The 19,519-nt window shown below is 42.1% G+C and overlaps 1 protein-coding gene across 4 annotated transcripts in view; it reads right to left on the reverse strand.

The window, feature by feature from the left end:
- Nucleotides 1–1,544: 1,544 nt before the first annotated feature.
- The window catches only part of BTBD7 (BTB domain containing 7), a 78,246-nt gene continuing 60,271 nt past the window's right edge, over nucleotides 1,545–19,519 (reverse strand). For 3 of the 4 annotated variants that reach the window (XM_083434620.1, XM_083434621.1, XM_083434622.1), the window contains 7 exons: nucleotides 18,760–18,835; nucleotides 17,302–17,462; nucleotides 16,916–17,059; nucleotides 14,952–15,141; nucleotides 11,320–11,498; nucleotides 9,813–10,241; nucleotides 1,545–7,005 (listed from right to left, as the gene is read on the reverse strand). In XM_083434620.1, the coding sequence (XP_083290746.1) occupies nucleotides 6,190–7,005; nucleotides 9,813–10,241; nucleotides 11,320–11,498; nucleotides 14,952–15,141; nucleotides 16,916–17,059; nucleotides 17,302–17,462; nucleotides 18,760–18,835 (1,995 nt within the window). In that variant the 3' untranslated portion in view covers nucleotides 1,545–6,189. The remainder of the gene's footprint in view (nucleotides 7,006–9,812; nucleotides 10,242–11,319; nucleotides 11,499–14,951; nucleotides 15,142–16,915; nucleotides 17,060–17,301; nucleotides 17,463–18,759; nucleotides 18,836–19,519) is intronic. The other variant, XR_014509812.1, reaches the window with a different exon arrangement.

The following is a 19,519-nucleotide window of genomic DNA, read 5'->3' on the forward strand; positions in this document are numbered from 1 at the left end:
TTTATTATTATTATTATTATTATGATTAATAATAATAATAATAATAATAATAATAATAATAAATTATAATAATAAAAATACCCCGCCTATCTGGTTGGGCTTCTGTTGGGGATGGCCCCAACAGAATATTAACTAGGGTGCCAGTGTGTTGTTTTGCATATTCCCTCAGCCAAAGCTCAGGACTACATGGGTAACTTGCACTGTAGTTGATTTTAATCTTGAAGCTGTTACACTACCTGTCTATGATGTGCTAAATGAAATAAATAACTTCTGTTCAGCAAAGGGTCATTGGATGCACATCTTTACCCAGCCACATTGCTGTAAACAAGGGAAGTAGTGCAATACATGAGTCAGATCCATCTAGTTTGACACCGATTGTGGTTTTGCATTTCGAAAAGCACTGTAGGAGGTGGTGAGGAAATCGATATACTAAGTATTTAATACACAATACTCACAGGGTTTGGGTTGGTTCATGTGGGGAAGAGGTGGTCCTCAGCCACATCAGGCTTTGCAGGTCTTACAGAGCACAGCCTTATTAGAATCAAGTAAAATGTATCTGACTACGGAGCAAACTTTGGCATAACCTGAAACCTGTGGGATAACCAGCCTCAGATAACCAACATACTTAAGTCTCATTAATGAATGAAGTGGTTAATGCCATAGAGTAAGCTGTCCTGCCAGGCGTAGGTCACTCCTGCTCACCTTGGGAGTAATCAAGCCTATTGTACCTCAGTCTGCCTGCTCAGCTCAGTGCAAAGAGGTCTGAGCTGATTCCTCCAAGCTCACACCCCATGGCTCTAACAAGACTTTCTTGCGTTCCTATACCAGTCACCTAGGAACTTTCACCACTGTAACTAAGCCAGGTTTTACTGCCTGTGTTTTATGACTGATGCATAGAAAAATCACATAAACCTAACCTTCAGAGAGTTTGTAAGTAAACCATTTTTAACCTACCAAATGTGTGGTCTTTTTCTATGCTAAGGGAAGAGGGAAGTTTTGGAACTCACAAGGGCATATTTTAAAGGGGTAACAACATAGACTTCCATACTTTAGTTTGCTGGGATTCTCTCACCAAAGAGCACTTGCCCCAAACTGGAACCTTGGCATCCAGGAATTCTCCTTTTACATACCAATCTTTTCCCCGCCAATAAAACCTGTATTGTATCTACCAGTCTAATTCTGCAAAGCACCTCCTGTACTCCTCCTTTTATAAACTGTATTCCTATCCTATCCAGGCTTTTCTAACTTTCCTGCCTACCCCTTTGTTTCTTTTTTATACCTAACCTGAAGAAGAGTTACAAAGCTACTTTGCAATATTTTAGTTCCTAATAAAAGTTATTGCCTTGTAGCCTTGAGATTTTACTGACAAGTTGGTACTTCTTTCAAGACAGGAAATTAATATAATCGGAAGGAGTATGCTTTGCAGCCGTGCACAGTAATGTGTTTTCGTCTCAGACAGGAGGAAAAAATGTTACTATACGTTAGCATGCTGCATGCAGAAGTTGTCTTTTATCGTGACTGAATCAAATAAATTTTACACAGGATTTTTCTAGACAAGCCATTTATTTGAAATGCCAACTATATGTAGGATAAAGTCAGTGTTAACATGCTTCTCAGCAACAGTAGAAAAATAGAACCAGTGAAAACCTTTTTACAACTGTAATGGTACTCAAAAGAGAAATGTATTGTTTTACAATGCATCACACAAGACTAGAATTCAATTCTAGAGGTACCTAAATAAAAATACTATATTTTCTTAAAAAACCAATATGTACAATTGAAGCGTAAACAAGTTTTACAAAGTACTGGTTATGCAGGTTGTAGAAAAAACACTTGCATAGGACATGAAGTTGTTGTAAGAAAATTTCTGAGCCTTTAGTATTGAAGGCACTTGACTTTATACCAGTAACAGCACAAAAACAACGCAACATCATGGACACTTAACACCTTCCAGAAATACAAACATGTACGGAAATAGCATCCCCTCCCCCTCCAGCTTCCTCTAGCATTCCACACACAGCCCCTCCACCATTTGAAAGCACAGTCATTGGGAGAAGCTAGAATAATTGTTCCATCCATAGCCCGTTTCAAAATATGTTACATAAGAGATGAAAATATGGTTTGGAATAACAAGCAAGAGCCAGTCTCTTCATTTTCTCTCTTTTTAAAGGCAGAAAAAAAGAGATCAAAGACAGGAATTAAAACATGAAACGTAGATGGTCACTGTACGGTAGTCTTACAGGATAACAAGGATAACTCTTAACAGTATACTTTCAGAAGACTTATTGTAAACACATTGGCTGGGATACAAAATGGCATGTCTTACATGGTGGTTTTTCCACTTCCTTCTCCTGGCAGTTCCCAACCCACACAGCCCTTTGCACCTCTGGAAGTTTAAAAAAAGAGAACAACCCACACAAGGTAGATGCATGGAAACACAATGTGTTTGTGTGTGCACATGCACACACACACTTCTAGTTCCCAATCATGGATTAGAACACACAGTTTTTCCTAGCAGGATAGATACCAAACCAGTTTTGGACACGACTCTTCTGTTGCAGCAGAAATAGCCAAGATTATAGTTTTAAATTTCCATACTGAAGCATCTTTCATCGGTTTACCAGTTGTTCAGTAAGCAATTATTTCTCTTTCAAAGCCACAGCTGTATGGTTACTGAATACTTGGAATTTCCTAAAATGTATTCAAAAGTGCTTCATGCAAACAAAAGATTATTTATTTAAGCTGCTAAAACTGTATTGTGCGCATTGAAGATGCCAAACACACAACATAGTTGTCAATTACTGAAACACTGAATAGCTGGGATTTGCTCATGAGTCCTGATTTTTTTGGAGGACAAAGGGACCAAGCGGTTGAAGTTCTGAGTAAATCATCTGCCCAGCAGATTGTAAAACTAATTTCAATTATGGCACAATACATGTTTGATCAATTTGTTGCCGGGCCAAGTTAACACCCAGACAAAACCGCTGCATTGCACTGTTCCTTTTTGGAATGGGGGGTCACTTCAAATTTTGGGAGAGTGCTGGTGGCTCGAGTCACAAAGTGCCTCCTAAGGTGGGGGTCATGGCAGAACACAAAATTAGACAAGCACCCTGACAACCTTATGCCTACCACAGTCAGCTATGCCCTGATCATGGAGATCACACTACTAATCACACGTGCACTGGTGCTGTCGCTGTCTAATAACAGGGAGCATTTGTCAGTGTCAAGAAAAATATACAAGGTGGTCACGTCACGTTCACTTTCATTTCACAGAAATCACTTAGAAGGTACCAGCACATTTTGCCCCGTAAGTAGAGACTTGCCTCTTTAAAAAAAAGAAAGCTTGGGAGTCTTGGGAACCTGCCCAGAGGCACAAACAAAAGTCTATGTGGGCAACACGGTGCCCAATGTCGCCAGCTTGGCGACTCCTGCTCTATCGAATCATGGATATTAAAGTTTGGCTTTAGTTGGCCAGTTGCTCATATGCCGTTTACAAAATATAGATATCAAAATACGCCTTTTCCTAAGGAAGTGCAAGAAGAGTTGAATGACACTGGATGAATAAATGAGCTACCCAGAGGTCCTGCTAAAACTGCACCAAACCCAATCTGACCACTGCTGGGAAACGGATCTAGTTTAATAAGCCAAAGAATCCGAGAAGAGTTTTGTTGACACATTAGAAAAAGCAAGTTCTTAATTAAAGCCATAGAGGTAAAGAAGCCAGTTTCTTGCCATCTCAAAAATTTCTCTGGGAACATTTGCACCTCCCTTTCTGACTTAATACAAGTTGTTTTACATTGTCTAAATAACTCCGTTATCTCAAGGTATGCTACAAAATTCTGTCTCTTACAAGGATTTGCTTTCATCTAGAACGTTGTCCCATGGTCTGAAATGGCAACTACCTGACTTCAACAAAACGGTACGTTTTGTTCGCTGGGAGCCAATATGCACCTAAATAGCTTCACACAAAGCTTATTCCACAGTAAAAACCATGTGTAAACTAAACCTGGGTGGATTATTTCAGCCAACTCTACAGCCACTATTGAGATCAAGAATTTACCTCTCGGGTAACTCACAGACAGAGCTAGCACACATTACACTACTAACGTACTGAAGCAAACAGGCTCTGTTTCAGACATGGACAAAATGACCTACTTGAAATAACAGAATATCTAAAACCTAGAATATGGACGTTTCTGTGTGCTCTTGTTTGGGAGAGTGGGTTTAAAGATATATTCAGTGTGCATGAGTAAGTGGGTCAAAGGTAAGTCTCGTCCCAAAATTCTCTGGAAGGCAAAGCCAATCTCACAAACTTCTCCTATACCATGAAAGACAGCTAAAAAGCACTAGACAAGATGATATAGTAGATTCTCATCTTCCCTTGTCCTCAAAATTAAAAAGGCAGAGGATAGAAGACTTTATGCTTTATGCATTTGCACCATTGTAGCAAAGTTAATGTAGTGTGAAAATTCTGGACAAGATACTCTCTCACTCATACACACTATCCATCAAGGATCCAGAACTTCTGTTTGCTTTAACAGTGTTTGCCCCCTAAAAGAAATAGGACACAGCAACTGAAAGGCAGGAGCTGGTCCTCTTGTTAGAGCTGAAAACAAAAGTGTGATTAAACATTGAAAAAGTGTACATTTAAAACAGTGTCAAGTATCTAAAATCAAGAGTCAGATTTAAGGTTAGAACAGCCTTTAGTTAATATTCTGACTGAGGTCTTCTGGTGATGGAAGATCTGCATTTTAGAGCTGGCCACCCTGCCAGGCCTGTATTAGGAGATGCCACAGCAGCACTGGAGCTTTCCCCCAATACTTGCATGAGAAAAGACATGGTGGGTGCATACAACTGCTGACAGCCCAAATGGCCATCATTAGCAGCAATCGGCGTTTCTAAGCAATCGGCCCCGTCTCTTTACATTGTGTTCATAAAAGCACGGAGTCCCCAGAGTCTTTTTAAAAAGACAAAACCAAACGCGCACACACGGAAGAGGTTGGGATGAAGAAATTAAGTGCTAAATTGCTTACAGCTAATTTAAGCCTTAGGCATTCCTCTTCAGTTTGTGATTTCCGTCCACAAAGCAAGAGACTCACGGGGTCCAGGAGCCCTCAGTGACATCACTAAGGTTGAAGCCCTTGGTTGCTTAATCACAGGTGGAAGAAAGAAGGCAGAAAGCACTCCTTTGGGTGCCTCTACTGGAGACAGGCAGCTTCCTCTAAGGAGATGGAGCGCTAACACCAAAGTCAGGTGTTATGCAGCATCTTCTCACTGTCCTGGGTTGGTACAAAACCTTCCCATACCTGCATATCCTTACTCAAAGGAAAAATTGATGAGAGTGTTTACAGTACTGTCACAATTTGCAGTACCAGGTGTATTCCAACAAAAGGAGTTAACTAAGTGCTTCTCAGAGGTGTTATGTCAGCCCCCAAGGCCTGCAAGAGAGAGAGAGAGAGAGAGAGAGAGAGAGAGAGAGAAAAGATTTCAAGGAACCCAAAGAGAGTTATACTCCTCACTTCCACAGAAAACCTTGGCCACAAACATCAGTGAGGGCTTGCTACATCAAGATGAAGGCCAGCTGCCATGGACTTGGTAAACAGAAGAAACGTATTAGGCTGGATTCTTGCAATAGTGGTAGACCAGGAAGGCTTGAGACTGAACCAGAGCAGTTACTTAGATGTGCTGTTCTTTGGAATTCCTATAGTCATTCAAAAATAAAGACAGACATTGTCACCATTTGATAAGAAAATACATATCTCAGTGCGCAAACCCAATGCGCACAGGAAGCCGGAAGGTGAATTCTTTTTTTAAAAGCCACCCAAGAGAGCATGAACATTGTCCTTTAAATATAACAGCAAGTTTTAACATACTAGTACAAAAACTAAATAAAATTAATGTACAGGTGCAAAAGGCTACCTTTCATTTTTTGTTAAAGGTGCCGGCTATTTTTAATTTTTTTTAAAGAGGCTTAACAAAATCTGTTCCGGACACAAACTCTGGAGCAGCATTCCAAACAAACTGGTAGCATGCCATCTCTAAGGAAGCCATGTATGTACAAAAATAATAATTAAAAAAGTGATGTGGCAGCTGGCAATAAATGAACTTGCCCAACCAAAGTCAGGCCAGAGGTGGCAAAGACTGGATATTTCATGACTCTTAGGCACAGAGAAGAAGTGGAGGTGGTTTTCAGAGGGCAGATTTTTTGTACAGGAAGTCTGGTTTGCTGGGAGACCTCCTTCCTCTGCTTACTGCCTCTTCCCTTTCCAAATCCACATTTCTCTGTGCTTCGTGCTCCAAGGGCTCGAGGTCTGCCAGCCTCCGGCCGGACTGCTCTTCATGGATCTCTGAGCTGTATGCAGGCAGAGAAGGCCGGCCAGAGGTTAACCCATAGGTTAAGTCAGTTTCTATTTTTGTTCGCCCCCTTGCGTGAACTGGGCCATTTCCAGCATTCTCTTGGGCAGCCAATGCCAAGTCCAACCGCTGGGGAGGTTGTTCTAAGACATCGAGGTGTATCGGTTCATTCTTTTGTCTATGCGGATGCCCTTCTTGAGAAAGTGCATACTCCCTCCGAGAGTCTTCAAGCTTTTTTGGAGAGATGTGGTTAGGTAAGTGGGTGGCCTTTAAGCCGCTGGGTGATGCTTTATTGTGGCTGTACAAATCTGGGCCAAAATAGATACCTTGAGAAGGTGAAGGAGTGTGCCTGCTGGGGGCAGGAGTAGACGGTCTGCATGCAGCGTTGGAGAAATCGTAGAAATCTGGGTATTCCTGTGGATTCTCTCTCGAATCCAGTTTTTGTTCAACTGAATGTTTTTTCCGGGAACTGTGCATGTGCCTTGTCTGAAGACATGAAATGTGCTGGGCTGCTCCTGGCCCAACTTCCAGAACAGGCTGGCTCAGTTCTGTGTCAGCAGTGAGCTCTGGCAGCCTCCTGTCCTTCAGAGACATCGTCGACACACCCATAGCGATATCTGGCATCAGTTCATTGAGCACAGGTTGAGTACCCTGGAAAAGAGAAGAGAACACCCATTTCTACTTGTGCTATTTATTCCCCTGTGTTCCAGCTATAAGCAACATACTTTCGCCTCCCCCAGAACTATTTCAGCATAAGAAAGTCCAAGCTTGCCACAGGCCACAGCTACATGTTAAGAGCACATGCTCCCTTAAAAACACTATTTACGTGGGTTTTTTGTACTATCAGCATGAACAGATGGGTTTAAGATAGGTTTCCAACTACAAGAGTTTTATTTTATTTTCCGTGTTTTCCCATGTATAACACACATCCATGTATAAGACGACCCCTACTTTTTGGAATGGCACCAAACATTTTTTTGGGGGGGAGGGATTTGGGGGGGCAGCTTGCCCAGTTGTGGAGCTTTTTTTGGGGGAGGTGTCACCGCTCTACAGCCCGCCTGCCACTGGAAACAAACAATCACACAACAAATCAGCACTGCCTATCTAATGAAGCTATATAATGAAGGAGCAAGATGAACGCAGAGTCCGGGTCAGTTTATATGGAGAGGCGCGGTCCTTGAGGTGCTGTGGTCCTGAGCTATAAAATCTGTATAGGCCACTCTTGGGGCTTACAGTGGCCAACTTTAGAGCAGTTTGATATACAGATTAGCTTCCAAAACCAATTATTTGGGACATTTAAACTTCAGCGACATAGTTATCAGAGACGATTGACAACAAACCTAGAGACACTGATATCAGTTCAAGAAATCTATGTAACTGAAGCATATACAAGACTCAAAGCTAGATGAATTTAACTCCATGAAGGACTTTTGCAACTGGGCCATCTAATAAACAAACCTATTAGTGGAAGAAGCAGGAGTCAATGTCATCAGAGAAACTGTTTTCATATGTGTGGGCTTGTACAGAATTATTTCCACCTGCTGTAGCAATGCATTTCGGACTGATTATTATTGGTAGGAGTTGCATACTGGATTAGCTAACTCAGATATGAAAATCAAGTTCTGTAAAAAAAATCTTCAGCGCAATTTGTTAGAAATTTAGGCTGCAATCCTATACAAAATTACTTGGGAGTCAATCCCACTGAACGGAATGGTGCTTGCTTCAGCATAAGAAACAGAACATCAGCCCTTCTGATACAGAGCAAACACTCGCCAGGCTGTTAATAGAGTAGACCTCTGCATGTTTCTTTTCCAAACACTATCAACTAAGTGCAAAATAAATCCATGGAAATAAACAATCCTGGTTAATCACCTCCCATTCCATTCCGTGTTTCTGATTTGACCAAAGCTATGGAGTCATCAGAGTTAAGCAATATTTAAACCTTCAGACTCCTGAAAGGGGACAATGCAGACTTTTCAGCTGCAGGGTGCACAATGCACTCAGAAGGTCTAAACATGTAACGACAGATCATTTCCTTCTCCAAATGATTTAACAACAGCTGGATTCCAAGCCGGCTACCACAAACATGCAGCTACAGTCAGCCTTGTCCAATAAAATATTTATCTTGTTACTCAGACCAAGCAAACAATATGGATTTAGCAGGAGGAAATGATCTAGACTAGAACACAGCTTTCTAAAGAATAATTACAAAGGAGACAATTCTTCAAGGAAAGGACGGGAAGTGAATTTGACCTATTTCCATTATGGAAGATGAATTGTTAACTGAACAGATCCTACTTTCAGTGTCGGAAATTCACATTTTGCTCAAATGTTACCAGATTCAGCTGGCTAATGTATCAATGGCCTTTCTTTTCTAATTTATTCCAGACCAGCCTTTATTGTCTTCAGTGTGTTTTATATAACAGCAACCAAAAGCCACTGCGACATATTTATAAAACAAGCCTGTTTTAAATGTTTATACTGGACAATGTATTTTCCTTGCTTACAGCTCAGGTTTGGTCTGTATAAAACAAACAACAACAACAACAAACAGGCCTTAACCTTGACTCATTAAGCTATGCATTTTCTCTTAAGCCTATCCCATCTCTTTAGAACCTTCCCATGCATTATTCAGCTGAGCACAAGCTGATTTAAAAGTATGATCATGAAACAAAAATCCTCAGCTTTGGATGCCATCTATGCTGGTTTCCAAAGCTTGAAAAACCTGATACGTGCAGTAGGAAAAATCCACTTCTGTTGTACCAGAGTTTTTTGTCCCTTGACATCTAAAGGGGGTTGGAAAAGAATGAAACCCTAAGAAGATGGTTTCTTTTTAAAAATAAATTATAAAGGAGAGCAAGAACTCCTTTCACTACCATCTATGCTACTCTGCTTTCACTACCATCTACGCCTTCCATTTAAACCAAGGGTGGATTCTTACTATGCAATTATTTGCTTTATTTTACGCATATGGGCACCATGCATGGCAAATGCCAGAGGGAAATGCACAGCTCAGTGGAAGAGCATGTGCTCTGTAGGCAGACGCTCCCGGATTCAATCCTCAGCAGATCCAGGCAAGGTTGGGAGAGCCTTCCGTCTGTATCCCTGAAGAGCAGCTGCCAGTATACACAACACTGAGCTAGCCAGGCCAATGGTCTGAATGCCCCTGTGTTTATTACAAAGATATTCCCAACCGGATGGTTTGTTGGGTGAATTTGTAACCCACAAAACAAGACAGAAGCTGCAACATGGTTGCACGTGAATGCTATGGAATAACCCATAGGTAGACTTCCAGACAACTACCTAGTTGCTCAGTGACAAAGCCGGAAGCCTTTCGTACCGGCAAATTCCAAACAGCTCCTGTAAACACAAAGTCCTGTTTGCTTCACCAGGGCAATGCATCACTCTACCTTAACATTCATGCATCTGGAGTTTGTGTATGTCTGTGGCATACTTACTACTTGCTTTTCAGCAGCCATCACAGCTGCTGCGGCAGCAACTGTTTGTCTTCCCAGTCCTGTAGTGTTAGTGCAATCGGGAGGTGTGGCTTTGACACCAGACAGGTAGATGGGAGGGGGGCCTTTCGGCGCTGTTCTGGCATGGAACAGGGAATGGTTGCAGGGGTAAGAAAAGGAACGCGAGGGGTGCTGGCTCTGCGCCCTTTGCTTCCAGCCGACTTTGAACTGATTGTGGATTGGAGTAGCCGGCGGGTGGTAAGGAGGTGGGGGAGGGGGCAGCGGTGGATGGAAGGCCACAAAAGAGTCTAATTCTGTAAACATGGTTTCCGCTGTGGGTGTGCTGTTCACGCGACACCGCCCCGGCTGCCTCAAGGTCAAGAGCGGGCTTTCATCCCCAAAGTGCTCATCTGGAAAGAACTTGTGAGGATTCTGCAACAGTAAGAGAGAACACAAAAGAGGCTGAAAAATCCATAGGAACTTCTGCTACAAGGCCTGGGCATTGCTTACTCTGCATTATCTGACCCTGCCATGTGCGTGTGTCAAAAAACAAATAAAGGTGCTTTTCTGGAGTCCTAGTCTTCAGCCCATATTGCAGCAGCAAAAAAAGTTAAGTTAGGCATCCTAATACATGACCACTTTTGCTAATGCAGCTGAATTCCTAAGTTACAGATCTTCCACGTCAGCAATCAGGTATGGAAATAGAGGTTTTGCACTATATAATTATTTTGCAAGCAAAAATACACAACATGTCAGTTGCAATCATTCTGGAGCATATGGCCACAGTTTTGAAGAGTGCAAAAATATACTCGGCTGTGGTGCTCCTGTTCCGTTTTTAAACAGCACAAAACTCTTCTGTACAAATCTCTATTTTGCAGAGCACCACTGGGTGGCTCCCTCTATGATTTCTTTTTATAAAGTATGTTTTCTTAAAAACAAAAGCTCCCTCACTTTCTTGCTTGGAACAGCAATCTTTAGATTTTAACTTTTATTCCCCCCCCCTCTCCAGAACCACATTTTTTTGTTTGGCAAGGTCAGGAGGAATGTTGATGTGACAATGCAGGCTTTAGACTGAGATTCTCAAGTTTGTTATCCTTCTGCAGGCCTGTGGTTTAAAAGCTCTAGAAAGCAGACTTATTATGATCAGCAGCAATTTGCATGCTGGGTGTGGGGTTTGTTTTTCTGAGGCTAATTCATTTGGAACATCCAGGGCAGAGCAGCACCAAGAAGTACGAGGAATAATCTCCTGGCTTCTAATTAGACATGAAGAAATTTGGTGGGCGTCTGTCATCTAACACAGCCTCCTCTTTCCTTGCCTAAAAATATAGCAGCAATGCTACCTAACATTCCCATTATCTCTTCCTCCACTCACGCCTAAACTGCTGCACACTTCATCTTAAAACAGGCTTACATATACAGTCCCGTTTTCAAATAAATCATCATCATCATGATAGCCGATCAACTTGAGGACGGTCAACTGTCTGCTGAGGCTACTGTCCGTGCTTCATACCTGCAAGAGCTCAGCGGCAGAATCAGAAAGTCCAAATTCCCGCAGTACACGGATCTGAATCTCGTAGCTGACAGTGGCCCCTTCTCCACAGTTCAGAGCGTAAGCTCTTTGCACCTGCTCGGTATGGCGGAGCTCCTGCAGCCGCTTGACCATCTCTTTCACAACAGGGAGACGAGGAACTGCAGAAACAGCAACAGACAGAAAACAACCCAAGCTGAAATGACTTCCTTTGCTATTCGAATGAGCAGCAGCTGATTCCATGGGCCAGCAAGATAAGGCTTTTAAGGAACTGAGCCGGGACTTGTTTGCGCTAAGTAAAGCCATGCAGAAAAGTGGGTTAGGAAGCGCAAGTGCTTGGGATACTGAGCTCTGCAGAGGTAGGTAAGGCAGGGCAGCAGGACCCTATCTCCTCCACCAGCCCTGCGTGAACAATGAATAACTGATGCTGAAAGGCACCCCACTTTCCTCTGCCTTGCATATCTCATGTTTGCTGAATTGTTGATTTCTCTTGTGAACTACCCGTTCACATTTTCATAGTAAGTGGGTGCCTGTTGTAAGCCGCTTTGGGCACTTCTAACTGTGGAAAGGAGGCATATAAGTAAACTAAGTCAACCAGCCAACCAATCATCTGGTTGGCCACTGTGAGTACAGGATGCTTGATGTGCCTTTGGTTTAATTCAACAGGGCACTTCTTTCTTCCAATCTAGCTGCTGCGTTAGCCCAGTGAAAGCCTGACACCTTCCCTCTGCCTGCCAACATGCCCCAAGAGCCCTCTTTGCTCCTAGTCCTCTAGCTTTGTCCTTCCATAATAATTTAGCCTGCCCTTCTTTCAAGAGTTATCTCCCCTCCTTCAGCAACCTCCCAGTTAACCCCTCCAGTCAATCTTGCCTTCTGTATGTACTACTTTCAAATGCTTGCTGAGAGGATGGGAATTATATTTGATGGTCGCAGCTTTCATTAAGACACATTTCCCCTTTACACACACAAACACCCCTTGATCACTTATTCCTTAAAACACACCAGCAGCAGAAAAAGCATTTGCTTGGAATGCTGATTTAATAGCATTGTAGAACTGTAGAATTGGAAAAGACCAAAAGGATAATCTAATCCAACCACCTGCAAAGCAGGAATCGCAGCTCAAGAAGCCAGATGACCATCCAACATCTGTTTAAAGCAATATTCTATTTGCTTCTATGTCAGCAAGTTATCTTTGTGAATCCCGCTTATCATGTCCTTATCAAATGTTTTGATGCAGAGTATCTTAAAATCTCAAATTTACACTTCCTCCGGATGGAACCAGCCATCTCCAGATTGGTTTTATTGGCACACACTTGATAGGTTGGGTTGAAGGCTGAAATCACAAGACCACTGGAGAGTCAGTAATAACTTCAGAAATTTTAGGTTTTGTTTTTTTAAAGAACATGCAACTTCTAAGCCAATAGAAGCTTGGGGAAATTCCACTCTTGTTAGAGAACTCATCTGATTTTGACTCTCATTGGAAGAGATCACATGAAAAGTTAGTTAGACACTCTATTAAGATGTCCCAGGAAAATTCTTGACAAGCGCTTATCAATGCTTTGAGGAGCAGCATTTCTGAACCCAGAAGGGACAAAGGGAATATTTATGGTTGTGGAATTAGAAATCAAAAGTAAAGTATTTGTGTATGCATTGTTTTATTTGTTTTAATCCCAAACCACCTTCACCAAAAGCAAGAACAGAACCCAACAAGACATTGCGGATTGAAATATCCAGTTAAAATATATCAGAGAAGAAAGAAATTAAAATGACTATACAGCTGCCTATTTCCCAACCATGAAAAGTGAGTCTGGTTTTACTGCACTGCCATCAAATATTCAAGTATAGGCTATGTCAACTGTCCAGGGGCAGGAAGATCTCTTGCTGGGGAGATGCTACTTAAATGTCTCTTTACATGCCCTTGCGATTAAAAATTGACTCTAGGAGAATACAATGAAAAGAGCAAACTTCCAGATAGTCATCGAGAGCAGTTTCCCATAGGGCACATAGCAAATGGGTTACAGAGGCCATGAATGACCGTGCTGCTAATTCATGAACAGAAAAGAAGGTTCCCGGCTGAAACTGGAGACTTGAGCTATCTCTGTAATGTTTAAAAAACACATTCCAATGTTCCTTTGGAAAATAACTTTCCTCTTTCGACTAGCCTTCAAGGTGGAGACTTTTAATCCTAGTCAGTATCTAATGGAATTGTTTTTCTATGTGTAACTGTTTTAACTGGGGTTTTTTTACATAGAAAATACACACAATTGTTGTACATAAATTTGATTCTTTTGTAAAAATTGCTTCAATATGCATTTCATTTATGAATTGCTTCTAGGAAACAACAGCAGCAGCAACAACAAAAATAACAATAGAAAAAGACCAACCAAGCTGCCCTAGGCCAGGTGTGGGAAACCTTTGCCCCCCAAGATGCTGCTGAACTACAACTCCCAACAACCCCCATAAGCATGGTCAAAAAGGCCAGGGATGATTGAATCTGCAGCTCAGCAACCTCTGGAGGACCGAAGATTCCCCACACCTGCCCTGAGCAATAACCAGCCTATACAGCTTAGCTGACAGGTCATTTACCAGTTCTTTTTAGGTCCTATTTACTGTGGGGAAAGAGACATTGATTAGAATGCAATAAATAAACGCAGCTGAAAATGGCATGAATTAAATTAAAGGAAGAAGGCCCCTCTATGCATTTTTTTGACATCATTAGAGCCCTTGAATAGTATCAACTACTGACCAGAAAATGTGTCCTTTCCCCCCTCTTTTTGACATAGCTCTCGTTTTAAGTGCTTTAAAGCGATTTGTAACTTTTAAGACACTTGATTTTGAGGACACACTTTATTTCAACATCAAAGCTGAAGCCAATTGACCAGGACAGCACAGCTTCACTTCTTCACGTTAACAATCACTGCAGCACTTTTGATCTAAAGTGTTCTTTTGTTTTCATTTCCACTAGTGCCTTCCACCCTCCTGTAATTTAGCTGGCTGTGATTAAAAGCAATTTGCAGTCCATTTCAATTATTGTGTCAGATGCCAAGATCCAACTGGTATTCATGTATCTTTTATTCTACAAAGGTTTTATTTGGAAATGGAGACCCTTGAAAGCAAAAAATCTTAAATCTGTCACTGATAAAACCTTGCAGGTCACGGGGATCAATTATTTTATCATCACATTTTCAAAATCTATTCGTGTAACATATGTGGGATTAGTCTGTTGTTGCTTTTTTAAGACTGGGCGCTTGGACAGACTAACAAGAATTCACAGATTCACACATCAAAGATTCACAAATCAGCATGTTGACACCCCTCATCACAAAACACACCCACCCACCAGAACTGCTTTCCTGTTTTAGATGTTAGAAACAAAAGCATGTTTATCATGTCAACACTATCAACAGGGCTCTGTTGGTTTCTAAACCTACACCACAGTCAAAATGCTCAGTTTCTTCCTTTGACAGCATGAGGACTAGGTTCTGCATAAGGTCCTGGACAGCATCTTATCACTTGCTCGTGAAACTCTGATCATGCGGATTCTGAGCTATTTAACAACATTTTTAATATTGATAACGATAAGCAATTTATTATGGATCAGCTTACAAACTCACCTGGGATTTCATTGGCTACAACTGAAGGAGCGCTGGATTGGTTACTGTTTATTTGCTGGTGACTTATCATATGACAGCACTGTGGAACGGCATTGTTTACCATGTAGAGAGTATCTGGCACATTGGACATTCTAACCATCCGTAAACGAACCAGGTCAGTCTGTTCCACCATCATCTCATCTAGAACCGACTGAAACAACACAGGTTGAAACAAGAGAGTTTACTTAACATTTTCTCTGATTTCCTGTCAACATAAAACAATAAATGCCATCAGTGTGACACTGCATTATCTTCCTTTTCCAGATACGAAACACATAAAAATGACCTGACCATGTTCAGGAGCACATGTTCCCTTTAAAAACATCAAACATTGTGTTCTTTTCAGTCACTGATCCTCATCCATGCTCATAACTTAATCAGAATAATGACATAAACTCCAAAAGCCTCAGCCCAGCACTAGTACTAAAAAACAAATTAATAATAGTAATAAAAACGATCCACTTCTACTGCTGCAAAACTCCACACCTCATTCCCACTTGAGCAAAAGCTGAAGCAGCTCTTAAGTACAAAGATTGCTGGAGGCTGCAATGCTTGCCTTTAACACATCTGAATACTTCTCTGTGAAAGGAAGAGGGGTGCACAATCATCTAAGGGTCTTTCTCAGTAATAGTCCCCCCTTTGTGGAATGCCCTCCCTAGTGAACTGCATCTGCCTCCCTCATGTATTGGGTTTCAGGGGGAATTTAAAAATATTCTAGTTTATACAGGCATTTGATGGCTGAAAGGTAATGTTCCTGGCAAACCTGAAACCACTGACTGAGAGGGTATGATTGCTTTTAGCTGCTTTTATAATGTTTTTACTGATATTGTCATTGATATGTTTGCCACCCTGGGCTACTTTGGGAGGAAAGGAGGGATATAAATCACCACCACCACCATCATCTACATATAAGACCACAAGTAGCATGTTCATACAGTTACTGCGGGAAAAGGGAACCCTAACTTCATTCTCTGTGCTCAAGGAATAGCCCCCTTGTTGCTTCCAGCCCCTTTTTGTTCACCTATGAGTTTCCTAACATATAAACATGAGTCACAGCAGGTAAGTCTTTTTGTTTAGAAAGCAAATCTGAACTTATGGCCCAGGAGAAAAAAACTCAGGGAAACCCAAAGAGGAAATGAAAAACAATGTAAGCCCTTTCAATGTATGTACAAGGGGGCAGCATAACAGGCATGGAAAAGAGAGCTGAAACCTTCTTCCGCTGGGGATAACTGCACTAATGTATCGGTGAGTTACATAGATGGAAGGACTTTTGTCTTCTGTTTGGCCAGATGCCCATATTCTCTGCAGGTGCAGCCAATGCAGTGCCTTCCAGATGTTGGACCGCAACTCCCAGAACCAATGGTCAGGTTTTATGAGACATGTAGTCCACAACCTCTGGAAGGCACTGGAGTGCTTTTAGACACTCAGCTCTTTTTGAACACCATTATGCATCCGGAGCATAAGGACGCAGGTGGCGCTGTGGTCTAAACCACAGAGCCTAGGGCTTGCCGATCAGAAGGTCGGTGGTTCGAATCCCCGCGACGGGGTGAGCTCCCATTGTTCGGTCCCAGCTCCTGCCCACCTAGCAGTTTGAAAGCACGTCAAAGTGCAAGTAGATAAATAGGTACTGCCCTGGCGGGAAAGTAAGCGGCGTTTCCGTGCACTGCTCTGGTTCGCCAGAAGCGGCTTAATCATGCTGGCCACATGACTCAGAAGCTGTACACTGGCTCCCTCGGCCAGTAAAGCGAGATGAGCGCTGCAACCCCAGAGTCGTCCGTGACTGGCCCCCGGTCAGGGGTCCCTTTACCCTTTACCTATGCATCCAGAGCACCTTGTTCAGACGCATTACAAAGCAAGGTTGTTAACTGTGAGGTGAGTTATGAGGGACACATTATCAGAACCTACTAAGTAGTAAGTCTTATTACCTTAGCCTCCTCCACATATGGCGAAAACAGCCTTGGCCTCACATAAATGCCCGCATTCTTTTGTCGCAGCCAGGCATTTGACTTTCCACCTTCCGCTGTCGGCAACATATCCGAAGGAGGAGTGCTGATGAGACCTCTCTTCATCTTTAACAGAAAAAGATGGCATCTTACAAAAGAGTTCAGGAATGTTTATGTTCTTTGTAGACAATAAACCATTTGCAACATATATGGGCAAGCTGGCGAATAACAACCAAGCCCGAATTAAGCTTTTTTCTACACCAAATTTGAAGGTCTGCAGTAAGAGTCATCTGCAACATCCTCAAAAACAAACAAGACATTTATCTGTGTGATATAATGGCCCACAGTGACCTTAAAGAGACACTTACAGAATCAGTCAGGACTTCACTGTTCATAGGCAAAATATGCTCAATGCGGACAAACGGTAGGAGAGGAGAAAGGATCTCTTTCAGTTCTTCAATGTCAAGATCTCGCCTCTTTACACCTCGCTTGTTCACACTGTGAGCTGTGCCACTCAGCAAATTGGGCTCTGCAGGAGGGGAAATAAGCAGACAGTTCCACCTGAGCATTTTAAAAAAATCTATATCTCTTCTACAGCAAGGGATGAAAGCTAACGAGAGATTCCCATACGGTTTGATATAGCTGGCTTGTCTACCAGGATTTTAAAAAGCAAGGACACATATCTCACAGAAAGTCATCTATTGCAAAACTATTTTTCTATCTGACTGGGGTTCTTACTGAAGCTGCAGGTCCATTCTTTAGAGATTCTTCAGGGCTTTACATTTGCACATCATCCCAGGATTTTTTAAGAAACAATAGTCTTTTCCACAAAGGAAATCCTACCATGTGCTTAGGAAAAGAAAAGGAGTGCAAGTCAACAATGCATCTGTATCTGTCGTGTGCAGGGAGAGCCCTACCATAAGCCACTTTGCACACATGGCAGACTGGGAGGGGTGGCATATTGTGTGTCCCTGCTACCCTGTCCACCAATGCTGCCACTCTCTAACTTGTGATGCTTCCTCAGCGTGAGGAACTGTGGACACGGTTATGGAAAGAGCACCTGTAACCTCTGCTTTGCTTCCAATTACTATTTAAAAACCCCTAAAATGATTATAATTTTAAAGGTAATTTTAAATATCTTGCCACTGCTGCACCAAGGGAACAGTGACACAGACTCTGCTCTCTGAGCGGCCACGCTCACAATGCCTTGCTTTGAGGAACTGCCTTTGATAAGAACAGTTTTATTCAAGTGGATTGCCTCATTCATCTGAGTGCAGCAGGCACCTTCCAGTGCTCTTATCTGAGCTGCTCCATCACCATCCATCAAAGAGAATGGAGGAGTTTTTATGGGCAGAGGAGCTCTATGTGAACACTGGAGTTCTTATGTCTGCAAGGAATTTGTGAGAGCGGGGCGAATGAGTTTAAGGCTCAAGATGCCAGAGAGATGTCATGAATTTCGGTACCGAGGCATAATCCATCAGGAACATCTCCCCAAATGGGGAAGAGGTGCTAAAACAGAGACAGGGATAGCCATAAATAACTCAGTGGTAGAGCACATGTTCTGCATGCAGAACAGTCCAGACAGGTTCGCTCTCTGGCATCTCTAGTGAAAAAGATGCCAAGTTAAATAATTAGGAAATCTCTCTCAGACTCTGGAAAACTGCTGCCAGTTAGTGTGGACAAAGCTGGTAGTACAAATCTGGCAGCTTCATATGTATTATACATCTCTACAGTGAAGGATCCAAGGTTTGTTCAGCTTTTTAACTTACAGCTATCAGTTTCTCTTTTAATTATTAGTTTAGATATGCCCGTTAAGAAGTACTTACCTCGGTCTGCTATTCTTTTCATCAGCTGATGTTCACCCCATTTAACAAGATACTTCAGGACATCTTGCTCACTCGCCTATCAGAGAGACATTCAACAAATGAACATTGGAGCATCTATGAATTACACCCAACCAAATTGCTCAATGCAAACAGCATTTATTACTCCTGCTCACAACAAGAGGGACCTCTCAGAATTCTAGATAAACTGTATAAAAATGCAGCAAAAATATTATTCCTATAACACAGAAGAATTATACATGGGTGGTATTCAACACCAAATTGTTCAATTTAAATTTAGACTTACAATTTGCAAAATGACCATTTTTGGAAAAATAAAGCAACAGATATCTTAAAGCATATCCTTGCTCATATCCTTAAGGCTATAAACTTTTGGCAATAGGTACTGAAGATTATAAATAAGATTATACTGTTACCAAAATTTTCAACATCAAAACATGCTTCATGGGGTATCTGAAAGGCATAGTAAATGAGGAAGATCTGAAACCTAGATGACCACTAACCTTGGTCACTAACCTTAGTGATCCTAAGCCAAGACCACTACAGCTAGATTACACCATGCTAATACCATGAGGCTGATTCCCCCCCCCCCCCACATTCTGAATCTGCCAAAGGACAGCAGGGAGGGAAAGGGCAAGAACTGACAACAGATACTGGTCTACGAAGACCAGTAAAGATTTGTGGGCCCCTAACTCTACTTTAAGACATGTGTCTGGAAATATTACTTGCAGTCTGCCTTTCT

The sequence above is a fragment of the Podarcis tiliguerta genome, assembly GCF_965153285.1.
Source record: "Podarcis tiliguerta genome assembly, chromosome: 1".
NCBI lineage: Eukaryota > Metazoa > Chordata > Lepidosauria > Squamata > Lacertidae > Podarcis > Podarcis tiliguerta.